Source organism: Lepidochelys kempii, chromosome 14 (assembly GCF_965140265.1).
Source record: "Lepidochelys kempii isolate rLepKem1 chromosome 14, rLepKem1.hap2, whole genome shotgun sequence".
NCBI lineage: Eukaryota > Metazoa > Chordata > Testudines > Cheloniidae > Lepidochelys > Lepidochelys kempii.
The window spans coordinates 2747062-2763393 of NC_133269.1; the positions used below are offsets into that span (position 1 = coordinate 2747062).

At 44.4% G+C, this 16332-nt stretch overlaps 1 protein-coding gene across 10 annotated transcripts in view; it reads left to right on the top strand.

The window, feature by feature from the left end:
• BAIAP2 (BAR/IMD domain containing adaptor protein 2) overlaps window positions 1–16332 on the top strand; it is an 88760-nt gene that overhangs the window by 7862 nt on the left and 64566 nt on the right. For 8 of the 10 annotated variants that reach the window (XM_073311971.1, XM_073311967.1, XM_073311974.1 and 5 more), the window contains exons 2-3: window positions 7151–7226; window positions 14042–14128. The exons of 1 other annotated variant lie outside the window; for it this stretch is intronic. In XM_073311971.1, the coding sequence (XP_073168072.1) occupies window positions 7151–7226; window positions 14042–14128 (163 nt within the window). The remainder of the gene's footprint in view (window positions 1–7150; window positions 7227–14041; window positions 14129–16332) is intronic. One more of the 10 variants, XM_073311976.1, reaches the window with a different exon arrangement.

The following is a 16332-nucleotide window of genomic DNA, read 5'->3' on the forward strand; positions in this document are numbered from 1 at the left end:
TGGAGGCGAGACCTTCTGGCCCATCAAAATGAGGCCTGGCTATAGCTGCTGGAGGGATAATTGTTGAAGCATGCATGGTACTGACGTGCTCTGACATAGTGGTGAAGCATGCATGTTACTGACGTGCTCTGGTGCCCATTCTCTGTCCAGAGGAGCCTGTGTAATGCAAAATGCTGACTTCCTCTACTGATTGAAGACGCCTGTCTCATGCTGCTGACTGGTGAACAGCAATGTCTAATCAACTGATGTCCTCAGCTGTCTTTCGATTCCCTGTGCCTCCTAGAGGAGAGTGGAACAGGACTTCACGTTCAGCCGTGCGGGCAGTTTGAGACCATGGTGACACCTTCAGGAGAAACGTGCTGCCTCTTTTCTCTTCAGTTTAATGAATAAAATGGATTTTTTTCAAAGGTTTTAAGGAAATTCTGTTTATTTCCTACCCAGTAGAACCCTTACACAAAACAACTCACCTAAAATACTCCTGCCCCCTGCACAGGAGGACTTCAGATTTCGATAATGGGCTGATCTGAGCAAAGCTAAACTTTTGCATCCCTAGCAGTGGATGCATCCCTCTGCTTTTCTGGGAGGAATCCTAGCACATGTAAGGAGAGAGAGAGAGGAGACTTATCTCTCTCACCTCTGGAGCATCTCTTCTCCCGCTCTTTAATTCAGTAGAACTATGTCGTGGAGACCTTGTGCTTTGCATTAGTTTCATTTTTGGCAGTTGAATAAAGGCAGAACAACCCCAGAGAGCTGAGCAGTATTACTGAGGAGTTTAGTGCAGTGGAACAAAACAAAGCCCTTTCAACCTTTAGCTGGCAGTTTTTTCAGACTCTGCCCAGACAGCATGTGGAAGCAGACAACTTGTGGGTGAAGCTGATGGGGCAGAATTTGAGCAAGAATGTAGTTTGCTTTCGCTATCAGGGTTTTGCTGAATATTGGCCTTGCTTTACCCTTCTAACAATCTGATTACACCTTGCTGGGTCAAGAAAACATAGCTGCAGAGAGACGCATCTGTGTAAGCCTTGGTTGAGGCATGGAGGACTCTTCTCTATACTGTGAACTCTTTCAGTGGACCTTCTCTGTTTTAAGGAAGGTCTGGTTTGTGGAGGGGGTGGTAAAGGCTCTCAGAATCCTTGCTCCTCCCTGCCCACTTGGCCTCGTAGTGAGCCTCATCAGTGCTGCTGATGCTACAACCAGCTGCTCTGTGTAGCACTGCAACAAGCAGTTTAATAGAAATAATTCCAGGGTTTTGCTGGATGATTCAGGGTGCAATAGACTAGTATCTGTCGTGCATGTAATGTACAGGGCGAACTTGTGTTACCAGAGTCTTTAAGAAAGGAAAAAAAAAAAATTGGGATCTCTCCAGTTTTCTTTGGGCTAGCCTGATACAAAGCTACATTAATTCTAGATTTCAGAGCAGCAGCCGTGTTAGTCTGTATTCGCAAAAAGAAAAGGAGGACTTGTGGCACCTTAGAGACTAACAAATTTAAAAAAATAACCACTCCATACAGCTAAATGCAGAGCCTTGCGTAATGACAGGTTTCAGAGTAGCAGCCGTGTTAGTCTCTAAGGTGCCACAAGTACTCCTTTTCTTTTTATTTCTAGAGAATCCGTCCTGCTCTCCCCACCTTGAGCGTCCAAAGACTTAAAAGTGAAAAGCACTTTTGTCACTTTTATTTTGGAGCAGCAGCCAGGATTGCATAGTTTCATTCCTGCATTGTGGCCTGCTTCATTAAATGGGTCCTTAACCAAATGAAAGGAGTTTCTAAAAACATTCACAGCCAGCAAACCACCTGTTTAAAAGTTTGGCTGATAAAATTTGCCAAGGGGGAGTTGGCTTCCTTTTATTCCATTACAATTGTCCCCTTTTGGGATGGTGTCCTGTCTCATCATTTGCTGTATTGAAGTGGCTGTCCTTCGTTTGTAGAACAATGGCTAGAAACATGTTCTTAATGGCTAAAGAGTGAAGTCTAAGCTTTTTATGTAACAGGCTTCAGATGTGCACGCCTAGGGATCAGAGTAACAGCCGTGTTAGTCTGTATTTGCAAAAAGAAAAGGAGGACTTGTGGCACCTCAGAGACTAACCAATTTATTTGAGCATAAGCTTTCGTGAGCTACAGATCACTTCATGGGATGCATACTGTGGAAAGTACAGAAGACGTTTTTATACACACAAACCATGAAAAAATAGATATTTACCACTACAAAAGGTTTTCTCTCCCCCCCCCACCCCACTCTCCTACTGGTAATATTGGTGTGTGTATGGTTTGTGTGTATAAAAACGTCTTCTGTACTTTCCCCAGTATGCATCCGATGAAGTGAGCTGTGGCCCACGAAAGCTCATGCTCAAATAAATTGGTTAGTCTCTGAGGTGCCACAGGTCCTGTTCTTTTTACATCTAGGGATGAGCCCTGTGTTCGATTCCCTTCTTATCCGCAAGATGCACTGTGCTTACAAAAACAAGGAGGACTTGTGGCACCCTAGCGAGTCTCTAAGGTGTCAAGTACTCCTCGGTTTTGCTGATACAGACTCACACGGCTGCCACTCAGAAACCTGTGTTTACAAAGCGTATTTACCTCTGTTGCTTGTACCTGTGCAGCAGGTTAATCCCCATACAGGGCTTACAACCAGGTCCAGGGTTGTTTCAGACAGGGGGCATGGAGTTTACACCCAAGAAAATAAAGTAGGTTTGACTTGCAGGTCCCAAAGATGCATTGCGCAAGGCAGCCCACTGCGACCAGCCTTGCAATGACTCATGGGAAACTGTTAAAATTCTTGCTGTAGCAATAAGCTCTGTGTGTGTTCTGATTAGGGATAATGCTATCTTCAGCCTGTGGATTCCATTAAATTATTTTATGTATCTAAGTCTTTTCCTTGGATAAGATATATATCCCCTCAGACACTGCTGCAAAAGTGATTTTTTTTTTATATTGTGTTTTTTTTACTGTCGTTAACCAAACAAACATTCAAAATCCTTCCTCACAGAAATCCTGCCAATATGTCTTCTGTGTAAACATTGCCCAGCCTGGGATTGCTGGGGCTGAGCATTGAATGGAGAAAAGCTTATGGTTGAAACAGCTCTGCCGGAGATGATGATGGTTGCTATGTGTTTTGAAGGGTGGAGAAAGGGGACTGGTCTCATTTCTAACTGATGTATGCGGTAGAGTTGTCTAGCTTGCTGTAAATGGTGGTGGAGAGACCATAGGTTGGTCGGTGGAAGGAACATGCAGGAACTAGTAGTAACTTGCGGGCATAATTCTTTACCAAATGTCACATGCATTAAATGTGACCTAAGGAATGATATGTGAATTCTCTGTCCCTTAGTGGTGGTTAACTTCTCATAGGTAATTGCCTCCTATAATTATGGAAGATAATCCATGAAACAGCTTGTTGCTACAGGGTCATTTTGTTCTAACAATCAGAATGTTCACTAAAAGCTGTAGGTGTTTGTCTGAAATATTTTGAACCAAACGGCAAAGGGTGACCGACAGTGTTTAATTAGCAGTAAAATTCCTACTGAGCCCTACATACTAACATTTAACATTCACACTCTAGACTCCCTGGGTATATCTCCTCCCTTGGAGGAGTACTGTGTGCGAACTATGCAATGCAAATCTAACCCTATCTCTCTACCTTTTGCTCAAGTGCCTTCAAAGCCAGGGTGGTGGCAGGGGGAGCTCACGCTGAGGCTTTGCAGCTGGATCTAGTTTAGATGAATGTTGTCTTAGATATTTGCTCTTTTGGTCTCTCTGGAAAGTTTCCCAGAGCGCAGTGAGTTTCTAGCTAGGACAGAGGTGGTCCTCTCCCTGGGTCAGCTGACAGGCTTCAATGCTCACTTCTCACTCTTGCTGGCCTGCTAGGAAAAGTGCTGGAGAAAAGCCTTTGCTGAGGATTAAAACACATTCCTGGGCTAACAAACACTGAAATCTAAAGTATTACCACTAAATAGTGTATTAAACTGCAGCCTCTGTGCTCAGATGTATCCCATGGTGAGATGGCGGCTTACTGAAATTAATAACCTGCTGTTCTAAACTTGTGAGATGGCAAAGACCTAGCAATGCTGATCAACATCAGTGGCTGTGAATGTATTTGCAGAAGCAAATTACTGTAAACAGTGTCTCAGTCTCAAAAGAACAGGCACCAGGAACTAAGAATAAAAATGCTTCAGGCGGAAAATGAGCTTTATGGTGTTTGGTCAGCTTCAAATGAGGTGACAGATGTTTAATCAGCTTATTCAACATAAGGGTCTGTCTGTCCCCTCCCCTCCCCTTCCAGAAATGTGTAACAGTCTGTGGTGTGAGGGTGAGAGCCTGGCCACCCCCTCCTTCCCCATGGGAATGCTCATTCACGCTTTAAGGGCACAAAGATATTTAGATATTAAACTGAATTTCATATCCCTGTCCTTGTCGACTGGCCCTTGCTTATCCCAGAGTGCTCGTCACTGAAGGTGGGTGGGGGACTCTCTCCAAAGACAGAGAGGCAAATATCCAGTAAGAAAAGGAGTATTTGAGTCTCTAAGGTGCCACAAGTCCTCCTTTTTCTTTTTGAGAATACAGACTAACACGGCTGCTACTCTGAAATATCCAGTAGCTACCCCTGGCTTGTGTTAGCTGCCAGGTTGCTCGCCCTATATAGCCAGAGTTAAGTTCAAGGGTCCGTGAGAAGAAGGAGACTTGGTTATCTCCTTCCCACAGAGCTCAGCTGGAGAACTGGGGTCTAGTTTTTAAGATGCAGTAGTTACAAGGAGATCGAATGACTTATTGGAGCAGAGCAGGGTAGGACAAGCCATTCATAGCCTGCTACAAACTTACAAAGATCCATTCTTTGGTAGAGATCTGATCACTGTATGTAGTGCTAGGAAAAAAGTCAACACTTTCCCACTGAAGTGAAAATACCCTCCCTGTCCAGAAAGTGTCTCTGGTGTATTGGCATTTCCTGTCCCCTCCCTTCCAACTACAACAGACCTTACAAGAAGCCGCAATACCAGCCATTCTGAACACAGGTTCTGCCGTGTTGCACATGGCCTGATCCCAGGCTGGAGTGAACCCTGCCTGAAGGATGCATTCACTGTGATTGCCATTTTATTCTGTCATTGGCTCTTAAATAACTTTTTTTTAATACCTTACTCCAAATCCTCTTCTGTCAAGTGTGAGTGATCTGACTGATGTTGGCCTACGGTGATACCCAGGGCAATCCTTGAATGATGCATTCCCTCTTGCCATTCATTGTCCGCTCTGCAGTTGGTCTGACTTATGGTGGCTCTTGAAGGGAAAGGCTGGTGCAGAACTAGATAATTCTGGACTAGCCAGACCGAGTAATCCACCTTTAACTTGTTTTGTTTAAATCTTCTTCAGTGCATTAAATTATCTCTTAATTGTCACTTGTTTAAAAGTTCCTGTGACAAGGTAGCAAGGTCTAGGACAGAGCTCTTTTACAGACTCCCCCAGATGCTAGATTATTGCATGGTTATAAAGTTATTTCTGCTGACTCACTATTTCTGATCAGCTGAGTCCTCCTGGTGCCCATGCAGTAGCATAAGGGGGTTTAAGCCTCTTTCTGGGGGTGGGGCTAAGACTGAGAGGTACTGGGGGGGGGGGGCGAAGTTTTAAGAACACAGAAGTGCAGGAGAAAGCTCAGGCTGAGTGTTTTGTGGTTCCGTGTTCTTTAAATTACTAAAGGCAAATTCCAGGCAAGTGGTGAGGGGGTTTTGGGATCAGCCGTGGTACATATGTTCTGTTAGGAAATGGCTGAGAATGCCACCTAATTAGCTCCATTATCCAACAATTCACTATCAATGGGCAGTGACTGTATCAAAACCAGGAATCTATAGGTCCAACCCTAACCCTTTACGAGACTCTGCTCTGGCTCATGCCAGCCAGAGGGGCTGAAGGAGAAGTTCCTAGGATGTTCCTGAGGGCTGCTGTTATCTCTGGGTTCTCAGCCTCATGCTAGGTATCCGTGCTGTGCCAAATGGCAGGCTGCTGGCGCACATGCTGAGGAGTAGCTCTGTGGAGGAGTTGCCCTTGATGATAAAAGAAAATGAGGGTTCCTTCCATCCTCTTTCTTAATCCATTGAGCTGATTCAACAGTTGCTGAGTAATGACCAATGCAGTGTAAGTGAAGAGAAGCCTGCCTTTTTCTGAATATCACCCCGTCGCTGGTATTGCTGTGGTTGCTACCCATTCATTCTTCCAAAAGGGAGGGTGTGTTTATCCTATGCAAGAAGCGAATATGTATGTTCTCTTTAGCTTGCATTTAGGAGTAGAAATATTTAAAAATTCTACTCCACACATTTTACCATATTATAATATACTGAGAGCTGAAGCAAACATATGGTCTGAAATATTATAACTAAACTGAGAAATTAGGGGGGAAAGCAGTCCGTTTTTGTTTTTTAGAAGGTTTTTGCAGATACTGTCAAAGGAAGATGCATGAATGGGTGCTTTGGTCCTTTATACACCTTTCTCTCTACAGTGTCACAAAATGCAATTTGGCATACCTACCACGTGGTGTTACATCCAGGTACAAAAGCATTCTTGGTACTCCATAAATATTTCTACATTGATAATGCCACCTATGTGTCCTTTCAAGAAAGGACAAGACAATACATGGGTTATAAATACAAAATAGATAATATGAACAGTACTTCTATTTAGCCAAACAGCTCTCTTTCTGTCAACTCTGCTGTGTTATCCATTTGATTTAGGAATGATTCTAGTTTAGTTTATCCCCAGCTGCTGTGATCATAGGATGATCTATGATCCTATTACTCTTTGGGCTTCATATTGCCAGTGCTGGAAAAAATAAATATCCTTCTAGGAAAATAAAATCCTCATGATGTCTGGAATTATTCATAAAACACTGCCGTACTTAAAACCGGGCTGTGTATGTGCAGCCAACATCCTCCTGTAAAACGTCAGTAAGTTTGGATTGTGTTTGTCTATAGAGGGCTGTGTGGGAGGATTCTCTGCTTCTGGGACTTACACACATGCTGCCATGCACAGCTATGTGGTGAATCAGCTACTCTGTGTGCGTACACAACAGACCTGGAGATGCTCAGTCTTGCTGCAGGGAGCCCTTCTGGTTCTTGCTTGTCCCTCGCCCAACCAGCTTTGCTAACATTTCCCGCTTCTTGTGCTCTCTCCTTCAGACGATCATGGAACAGTACAATCCCAGCCTCAGGAACTTCATTTCCATGGGCAAGAACTATGAAAAAGCCTTGGCAAGTAAGTGAAGTTGCACTGCAAATGCATTCAGTGCTGAAACCCCCGTGGTAGTAGGGGGGAGGGTTCTGGGCAGAGGTATACTGACATACTGGGTGCAGCTGGGCAGCGTTCTGGAATTTTGAAATGTTACTGGATGCATTTTTCCCCCTGGGGCGGGGGGAAATTGCAGAGTGGTTTTTCATATTTAAAAACAAGTCCTGATACGACAAAGAGGCACAAAGCCTGTCCCAGACCCTCGGTGCCTGAAGAAGCCTGGTCCCCGAAGCACCTTAAGAATGATGAGCTTGGAAAGGGCTTGAGCAGTAAAGATTTGGCTGTTAGTAGGGGGTGAGAACCATATATTTGCAATCTTCTTTTTTTTAAAGACCATCTTGCCATTTTAAAAATGAATAAAATATTGTTTTAAAAATCCTTATTTAAAATGGAGATTTTAATTTTTTTCTCTGATTTTTAAAGGCTGCCATTTCATGGCTGGGAGTGCCCAGAGCTAGGTAGTATAGCTAACCACTTCTTAAAATAGAATCCTAGAAGATTAGGGTTGGAAGAGACCTCAGGAGGTCATCTAGTCCAACCCCCTGCTCGTGGCAGGACCAACCCCAACTAAATCATCCCAACCAGGGCTTTGTCAAGCTTAAAAACCTCTAAGGATGGAAATCCCACCACCTCTCCAGGTAACGCATTCCAGTGCTTCACCACCCTCCTAGTGAAATAGTGTTTCCTAATATCCAACTGAGACCTTCCCCACTGCAACTTGAGATCATTGCTCCTTGTTCTGTCATCTGCCACCACTGAGAACAACCTAGCTCCATCCTCTTTGGACCCCCCCTTCCTCCTTTCAGGTAGCTGAAGGCTACCAAATCTTCCCTCACTCTTCTCTTCCGCAGACTAAATAACCCCAGTTTCCTCAGATGTGAAGTCACTCACTTGGAATATCCGGTCCTTTTTGGAGGTAGTTAAAGAAACATAAATTTAAATGACCTGTTGGCTTTCATAGATTCGCAGATTTTTAAGGCCAGAAGGGGCCACTATGATCACTTAGTCTGATTTCCTGGATAGCAGTGAACTTCACGCAATGCTTCCTGTGTCATCCCTTTTGTGGCAGGTTGTCTGGCTATAGATTTCACATTGCTGATCCTACAGGAGATTGACACATCGGTGTCTGGTAGCTTTTTGACAATGTGCGTTGAGTTAATAATAACCCGTAAAAGAAGCATCACTTGACTGTTGTCATCTTGCTCCTGAAAGCCATCGGATATCCATCTCCTGATAGGATTAGCAATGCGAAATTTAAGAGTCCTTGTCTAGCACAGCACAGGAGACCCATAGGCCAGCCGCGGTGTGCACCAACTTGATGTGGAAGGTCTGTCATATGCTAAGTCTGACAATCTTTCCGGAGTGCCTAAGGAGGGTGACATTGACGTGGTTATGCTACAAGAAGCTCGTGCTGCAGACTGTGAGCGAGCTGTAAGATGTAGAATTCATGGCTGCCAACTCATGACCACCATGAATGACCAAATTTGGCCTTGCTGTGTACATCAGGCATAGTCTTAAAGATATCTCAGCCCTGGAGGAATCCAAGATCATGGGCATCTCTATTACCGTGAAAAGAATTGGACATCTGACCACAATGAACATCTGTGAACATCTATAAACCTCCAAGTCTTGAAGCCTGTATTGCCACCTTGTTCCCACCCAGCTTTGTACCTTGGTGTGATTTCGATAGTCACCACTCGCGATGGGGCTGTAGCAGAAATGATGCAGCTGGTGAGCAGCTTACGGGTTGGGCTTGGTTCCTAACCATACACCTTCTTTTAGACCCCAAACAATGAAGGGATCTTTGCGTGCTCAGAGGAAATACTGAACACAATCTGGACCTCTGTTGTCTGAGGAAAGACAGTAAATGTTCCTCTGCAAGCTTCACAACCGGTGCTGGGAAACTTTCCTGGCAACCAACACAGCCTGTTATTGTGCTTGGCGGCTTTGAAGGTCTGTTGCTTGAATCAATGCTGAAACCATGCCGAAACTTCTGCAAACTGAACTGGGTTGCATATGCTACAGAAGTTGAAAGGCTGCATCGTGTCCAGCTGATCTGAGAAAACTGAACATAAGAATGGCCACACTGGGTCAGACCAAAGGTCCATCTAGCCCAGTATCCTGTCTTCCTACAGTGGCCAATGCGAAGTGCCCCAGAAGGAATGAACAGAACAGGTAATCATCAAGTGATCCATCCCCTGTTGCCCATTCCCCGCTTCTGGCAAACGGAGGCTAGGGACTCCATCCTTGCCTATCCTGGCTAATAGCCATAGGTGGACCTATCCTCCATGAATTTTAGTTTGGACCCTGTTATGGTCTTGGCCTTCACAACATCAGCAAAGAGTTCCGTAGGTTGACCGTGCGTTGTGTTAAAAAACAAAAAAACAAAAACTTCCTTTTGTTGCCTATTAATTTCAGTTGGTGACTGAGCACTTTGTTCACCTTCTTATTAAAGCTTCTACAAAACCCCTTTCTCATGGCTATTGCAAGGTCTGTATTCCTGGCTGGCCCCTGGAGACAGAAGTACCCCTCAAGGAATAGGGAGGAATGGTGAGCCAGACACTGCAGAAGCACTGATAAAGCCATTGAACTCTGCCCGCTTGAAGAGAGGGAATGAGACAGTAGAGGGTCATTCAAGTCTCACAGCCTGAAGGCTCCTTTTTAAGGTTGGAGCAGCTGACTTGGTAAAATGCTAGCAACCGAAAGTGATGGCCAATGGTGTCGCCTTGCACCTCCCCTGTAATCCAAGGACCCAGACAGATGAGCTGGATAGACAGACTGTTCAGAAAGTGCTTTTTCTAAATGTCCAAAGTCCTTCCACTTCACTGCTGCCATTGCCACATACTGCAGAAGAAATGAACAAGAAATAAAAGGGGAAGGGCTGCTGGGGAGGACGATATTTATCCCAGATTCTTTAAGACTCAGGGGCCAAAGGGACAAGCATGGCTGGCAGACCTGTTAAATGCTGTGCATTCGACGGGGAAGATCCCAAAAAGCTGATGCAGGACAACAGTCGTTGCTCTCCTCAGACCTGGAAAACCATCCAATGATGCCATCAGTGATCCCTAGTTACTGGGAGGGGTTTTACTGGTGTGTCTCACCCTGTCTTTGAGGCTATCTTGCCAAAGGAGCAGGCTGGTTTCAGACCAGGAGGAAGCTGCTGTGACCAGAGGCTGACTTCCAGCGAATTTTAGAAATTGGAACAACACTGATAGGTTTAACCACCGCCTATGACACAATGTGGAGATTTGGGCTCAAGGCATCAAGGGTCATCAAATGCTGTAGCACTGTATGACTCCTGGCCACAATCTTGAGCAAGGAGATGCTGTGTCCTTTCGACTGGGCAGATCAGCAAAGCACACACCCTCGATGAGGGTTTACCTCACAGATCTGTGCTTGTCTCTTCACTATTAACATTTATATTAGTGACTTACCTCTCATAATTTTGTACAGGGTTTTTCTTTTGTTATGCTAACATTTCTTTTGCGGCAGAAGGCAAAGACCTCATCACCATTAGTGACAGCATCTCCACCAAGCTCAAGAAAATAGCAAAATATTTCCAGAACTGGAAGCCCTGGCCCAATGCCTCCAAAAGCTTGGTGGTAGCCTTTTACCTCAACAACAAAGCAGCCAGGGAGTAACTTAATGTCACCTTTTTGTAGTCAACTGTTCTAACGGTTCTGAAGTACTTGGGTATAAGTTTGCACAGAAGCTTGACTTCTGACGTTCACATGGAAAAGATGCGTAAAAAGCTAAGAGCAAGGGCTAACCTTGTGCAAAAAGTTGCATGCGTGATACAGGGCACTGATGCTCGCACACTTTGAACTGCCACTCAGGCACAGGTATGCTCAGTTGTTGAATATTGTGCACCAATCCGGATGGGGAGCTTGCATACCAAATCTCTGGACTCGCAGCTTAATGCTGCGCTGAGAATTCTAACTGGGTCATTAAAATCAACCCTGTTCAATGGTTGTCCAATGTGGCATATACACCCTTCAAGATCTGGAGAGACTCCCACACAGCTCATGAGTACGAGCGAGCCATGGCCAACCTGAACTTACCAATTCACGAGGACCTCCAGAACCTTTCAGAGAAGCTTGAAATCTCATAAGCCTTTTTGGGATTGAGCTAACGCTCTTTAAAGAGCCCTCACTACATCCTGAGGCGCACTGGGAAGACTTCTAGGATAATGTTCCATGTCCCAAAGACCTGATTGCTGACCCACAAAAGAACTTCCAGGCTTCAATATGTACCCCATAAACAATGATCCATGTTGAACCATTTCACAACATTGCATGGCAGATGCTGTCATCTTACACCTCTGCATGATGAGACAATATGATTGTGTCACAGACTATGGGCCACACTAAAAGAAAAGGAGGACTTGTGGCACCCTAGAGACTAACCAATTTATTTGAGCATGAGCTTTCGTGAGCTACAGCTCACTTTATCGGATGCATACTGTGGAAACTGCAGAAGATCTTTTATACACACACAGCATAAAAAAAAAAAGGGTGTTTACTACAATCTCTCCCCCCACCCCACTCTTCTGCTGGTAATAGCTTATCTAAAGTGATCACTCTCCTTACAATGTGTATGATAATCAAGGTGGGCCATTTCCATCATACACATTGCATCTGATGAAGTGAGCTGTAGCTCACGAAAGCTTATGCTCTAATAAATTGGTTAGTCTCTAAGGTGCCACAAGTCCTCCTTTTCTTTTTGCGAATACAGACTAACACGGCTGCTACTCTGAAATCTCTCCATTTGTGAAGATCCTGTTGTCGTATGTACCTTTCCCATCTGTCTTTTGATTGATGGGAAAAACATTTCATTAGGTGGTTGCATATATATTTTTTTTAATTAAAAGAACAAGTTCATACTTTTAAAGGAGCTCCATGAAAACATCTTATAGTCCAGTTCTCAAGTGAGTTTGTCCTGAGGCATCCTTTTTATGGAAAGGGGTGCACAGCAAAGTGAAGTCTGAGCTTTAAAGTAAAGTATAATGTATCTAACTTGTAGTGTGATCATGTGAAATCAGAGAGCTCCACCTTGATTTTAGTCTTGAGATTTTTCCCCCAAAATAATGTTTGGATGGAAACTACCAACTCCTATATAGTACCACCTTCCCATGTCCCCTTTGGGTCTGAACCCTTCCCTAACCTCCCCGTTTGCTTTTTGCTAGTTCTTGCTATTGGTGTCTAAGCAGGTTTTCTAGGTTAGAGGTCTGCAGATGATTGAGCTGGATGGACTCCAACCTTGAAAATACGCAGTAGCGCTCATTTTATAAAGCTTTCTGATCTGAATCCAGCTGGGCCCTATTGGCGGTTTCTTCTCAGAACTGAGCTGGTGTATAGAATTTAATTGCTTCTTACCTTCAGAGAAAAGTCCCTAAGGATTCAGCTGAGGTTCTAAGAATCAGTGTTTGAAAACCTCTATTGTAGAGGGCCCTGGGATCCTTAGAGTTCAGTTCCTATCTCTACCTGCCTGTTTAAGTTCTGCATTCAGTTACAGCCCTCCTTCTTTTAATTAAAAAAAAACAAAAAGCCCCCTGTATCTGGTGACTCAGACTTCTGCAGTATCACATCCTTTGGCTGAGATTTCAGAGACGACTCCTTTGAACAGCCACCCCTAATCCCCACGCATGCACCGGCTGTAGATAACCAATAGGACTCACTTAGCAGTCTCTCCACAAACTAAAGAAAAATAGAATTGCTTTTGCGGTAATCTCCTGGGGAACTGATACTTAACGGTGCCTTATTTGCAGCAGTGACTTCCAGCTCCGTTAAACAACCTTAACTAAATTGTGGTTCAGGAATTTGGTGGGTGTGTTCTTATTAATTTCATTTTAAGTCTCTCCTTCTGTGTGGGCTGCATTTAAAAATCAAATTCCTCCCGGGGAAGAAATGCACAAAATCTTGCAGGCAAAAAAGCTGTTTGTATTTGAGAATAAAGGTAATTTTATTTAATAATACATCCCTGAATGACCTGGACAAGAAATGGAGCCTCTTATTTAAAATGTTGCTAACTTAATCTGAGTGTGTATTTGTTGGGTGTGGTTTTGTTTAAACCTATGCCTAGAGTAAAATCAACATGTTACCCTTGATCTCTGAAAGCACTCTGGGGAAAACCTGCTTTGAGATCCTGACTGTAGCCTCCCTTCCCTATCCAGACTAAACATTACAGCACAAGGCTTCCTGTAACTTTTTTTTTTTAATTGCCTTTCTATTATTTTGTAGTTCTGATTGTAGCCCTTGTGAAGGGCACCTAAAGAAATTATCTTGATCAGTAACACATGTTGGCACATAATTTAAGAGTGTTGACCATGTTCTTGTGATTAGAGGAACCCCCTTCCCACTTATCTGATTAAAAGTGATGCGTGTAGTTGCAATGTCAACAAACTAGCGACAAGAATGAACTGTAATGAAAGTCTGTGTTCTGTTGTTTAGCAGTGATTTTTCTGAACAATAAAATGATTATTATAGGTAACGATAGTCGTGCTGGAGCTTTTATGAAAAGGTATCCAGTTCTTAAGTGCTCTTTTTTTGTCTGAATAACCCCATAAACTTAATGCTGTCGCCCTTTCCCTGCCTCATCCTGATCCCCTCCTTGCGAATTTATTACCCCCATTCATTGTCTCCTACCTCAAATTTAATTGCAAGCTCTGAGGGCCAGGGCCCTTGTCTGTTTGTCCTGTACAGTGTCTAGCACCCTGTTAGGCATTGTAGAAATTATTATAAGCCCTGAAGCTAACGAATAACTATTTCCTGATTGTTTTTCAGGTGTAACGTATGCTGCAAAAGGATATTTTGATGCTCTGGTTAAAATGGGGGAGTTGGCCAGTGAAAGCCAAGGATCTAAAGAACTGGGTAAGTCAGGCAGCTTAATCGTAAATAGAGTCAGTGTTTTTAAGTAACAGGAGTGAAACCAGATTCAGCTCAAGCGGTATGCTGTCAGATCTAATGTGGAGTTCCCCCTACCCACCTCAAATGGGTGGCCTCTGGTAGGGATGTCCCTTTGGATTTGAAATACTAGTTAACTAAGACGGCCTTCTTGTTGGCCACATAGTAAGTGACCCAGTGCGGTTCCTGGCGTCCTCAACTGGTGATGCTGTACAAATGAGGAATTTTTTAGCTAACATGAGCTCAATTGTCATGCTCCTCCCTTAACAAAACAAGGAAGCCATCTGACATTGCCCTTTCATAAGGGAAAAGAAACCTCTCAATTGACTGGTTTTTATTTGGTCTTTTTAGAGTGATCATCTAGCATATGGTTGGGCCAACCTGCAGCAGATGGACTGTCTAGGTGGAATATCTGTGATGGTGGAATAAATCCACCTCCAGTCTGTGTATGAGATCCACTGTGTTTGTCTCCATAAGTGGTGTGTTCGTATGCATTGCCAGGAAAATGTCATCACCAGCCTCCAGTTATTTAAAGTTAAAGAACAAAGCATGTTTTTGTCCCATGTTAGGTAAACACACACCTGTTAAGTCTGACTCTGCTGGGGCAGTGACTGTTGAAAAAGTGTAGCTCTTGCTTTCCTGTCCTCGCAGGAGAAGAGGCAGTCCCTACCTTTCATATAACCAAGAGAAGAATGCAGGCTTCGAGGCAGCAAGCATATTCCAAGACTTCTTGCTGCCTGCTTGCCGATACTACTGAAGCTCTGTCTGAGGGGCCCCGTGGGATAAACAGAGGCTGTGTCAAATGGGTCTCTCTCTTACCCCTCTTACTTCGGAAGATGGGAACGCAAGTTATTTTCTTAGCACGTGAATCATTTGGATTGCTTGGTGCAAACGTGTGGCTGACTCCATGTCTCTTTATCTGGGTTAGGAGGGGATTGATTTGGAAACATCATTCCAGTTACGAGCGCTTGCAGCAACTGCTAAGACGCACTCCACGGGAAGGCCTGACTCAGCTGAGTTAATGTGAAGATGTTTGACTTGCGGACTCTGCTCAGGCTCATATTGATAACCCATTTTCTATGGGGTTATTTAATGGCTGTACCTATTTCTGTGGGTGAAACGGTTGCGTAGTCTTGGGTGCTTTGGTTTTACATTTGGGTTTGAAGAGTTTTGGGGAGTGAGTTTGCTTGAACTGTCAGAGCAAAAGTGTCCAACTTTTAAAAAAGCTGAACAGCACCAGCCAACTAGCTAGTTCCTGCCCCTTTGAAAGGCAGAAGGGGTCGGCTGCAAAGAGAGACGACGGAGTAAAGCTTTACTCTGGTGCTCGTTTTGGCAGAAATCTCTTACAGCACAGACTTGGCTGTATGCTGCTGGAACTGGATTTGTGAGCTGGGCCCTGCTGACCGCAAGAGAGCAGTTGCTGGCTCTGGTACACGCTGTCTGCTGTCTACAGTTTTCCTATTTGGATGCACCCCATGACCTGTATTTGCCCAGCAGATTAGAATTACTCTAATGGCACCATCAATTCTAACCCCTTCAGTGACTCTTCCTTTCCCTCCCTTCTATTTACTCTTGAGATAAAGCAGTCAGGGAACGTCATTTCCACCTCTTTTTGGTCAGTCTGGCACTGTCAAAGCGGCTCTTGCCTTAACTCTAGAGTTCTCTCACTCAGGTCATTTCAGCTCCACATAAATGCGTTCCTTTCTCCCAAACTCCCCTTTGTAGATGCACCATCGTCCCCTGCTTGGCTCTCAGCTGTCCTAGGGTATGTCTACACTGCAAAAATAAGAGCCTCAAAGCTTGAGGCAACTGACTCAGGCTTGTGGGGTTAAAAATAGCCTTGTAGACATTCCTGCTCAGGGTGGACCCTGGGCTCTGAAACCTGGCAAAGGGGGAGGGTCTCCGCTTGGGCTGGAGCCTGGGCTCGGGAACTGTTTGTTTTTAGCTCCATAGTCACTTCTAAACTGGGAGGAGTGGTAGATACGCTGGAGGGGAGGGATAGGATACAGAAGGACCTAGACCAATTGGAAGATTGGGCCAAAAGGAATCTGATGAGGTTCAATAAGGATAAGTGCAGGGTCCTGCACTTAGGACGGAAGAACCCAATGCACAGCTACAGACTAGGGACCGAATGGCTAGGCAGCAGTTCTGCAGAAAAGGACCTAGGGGTG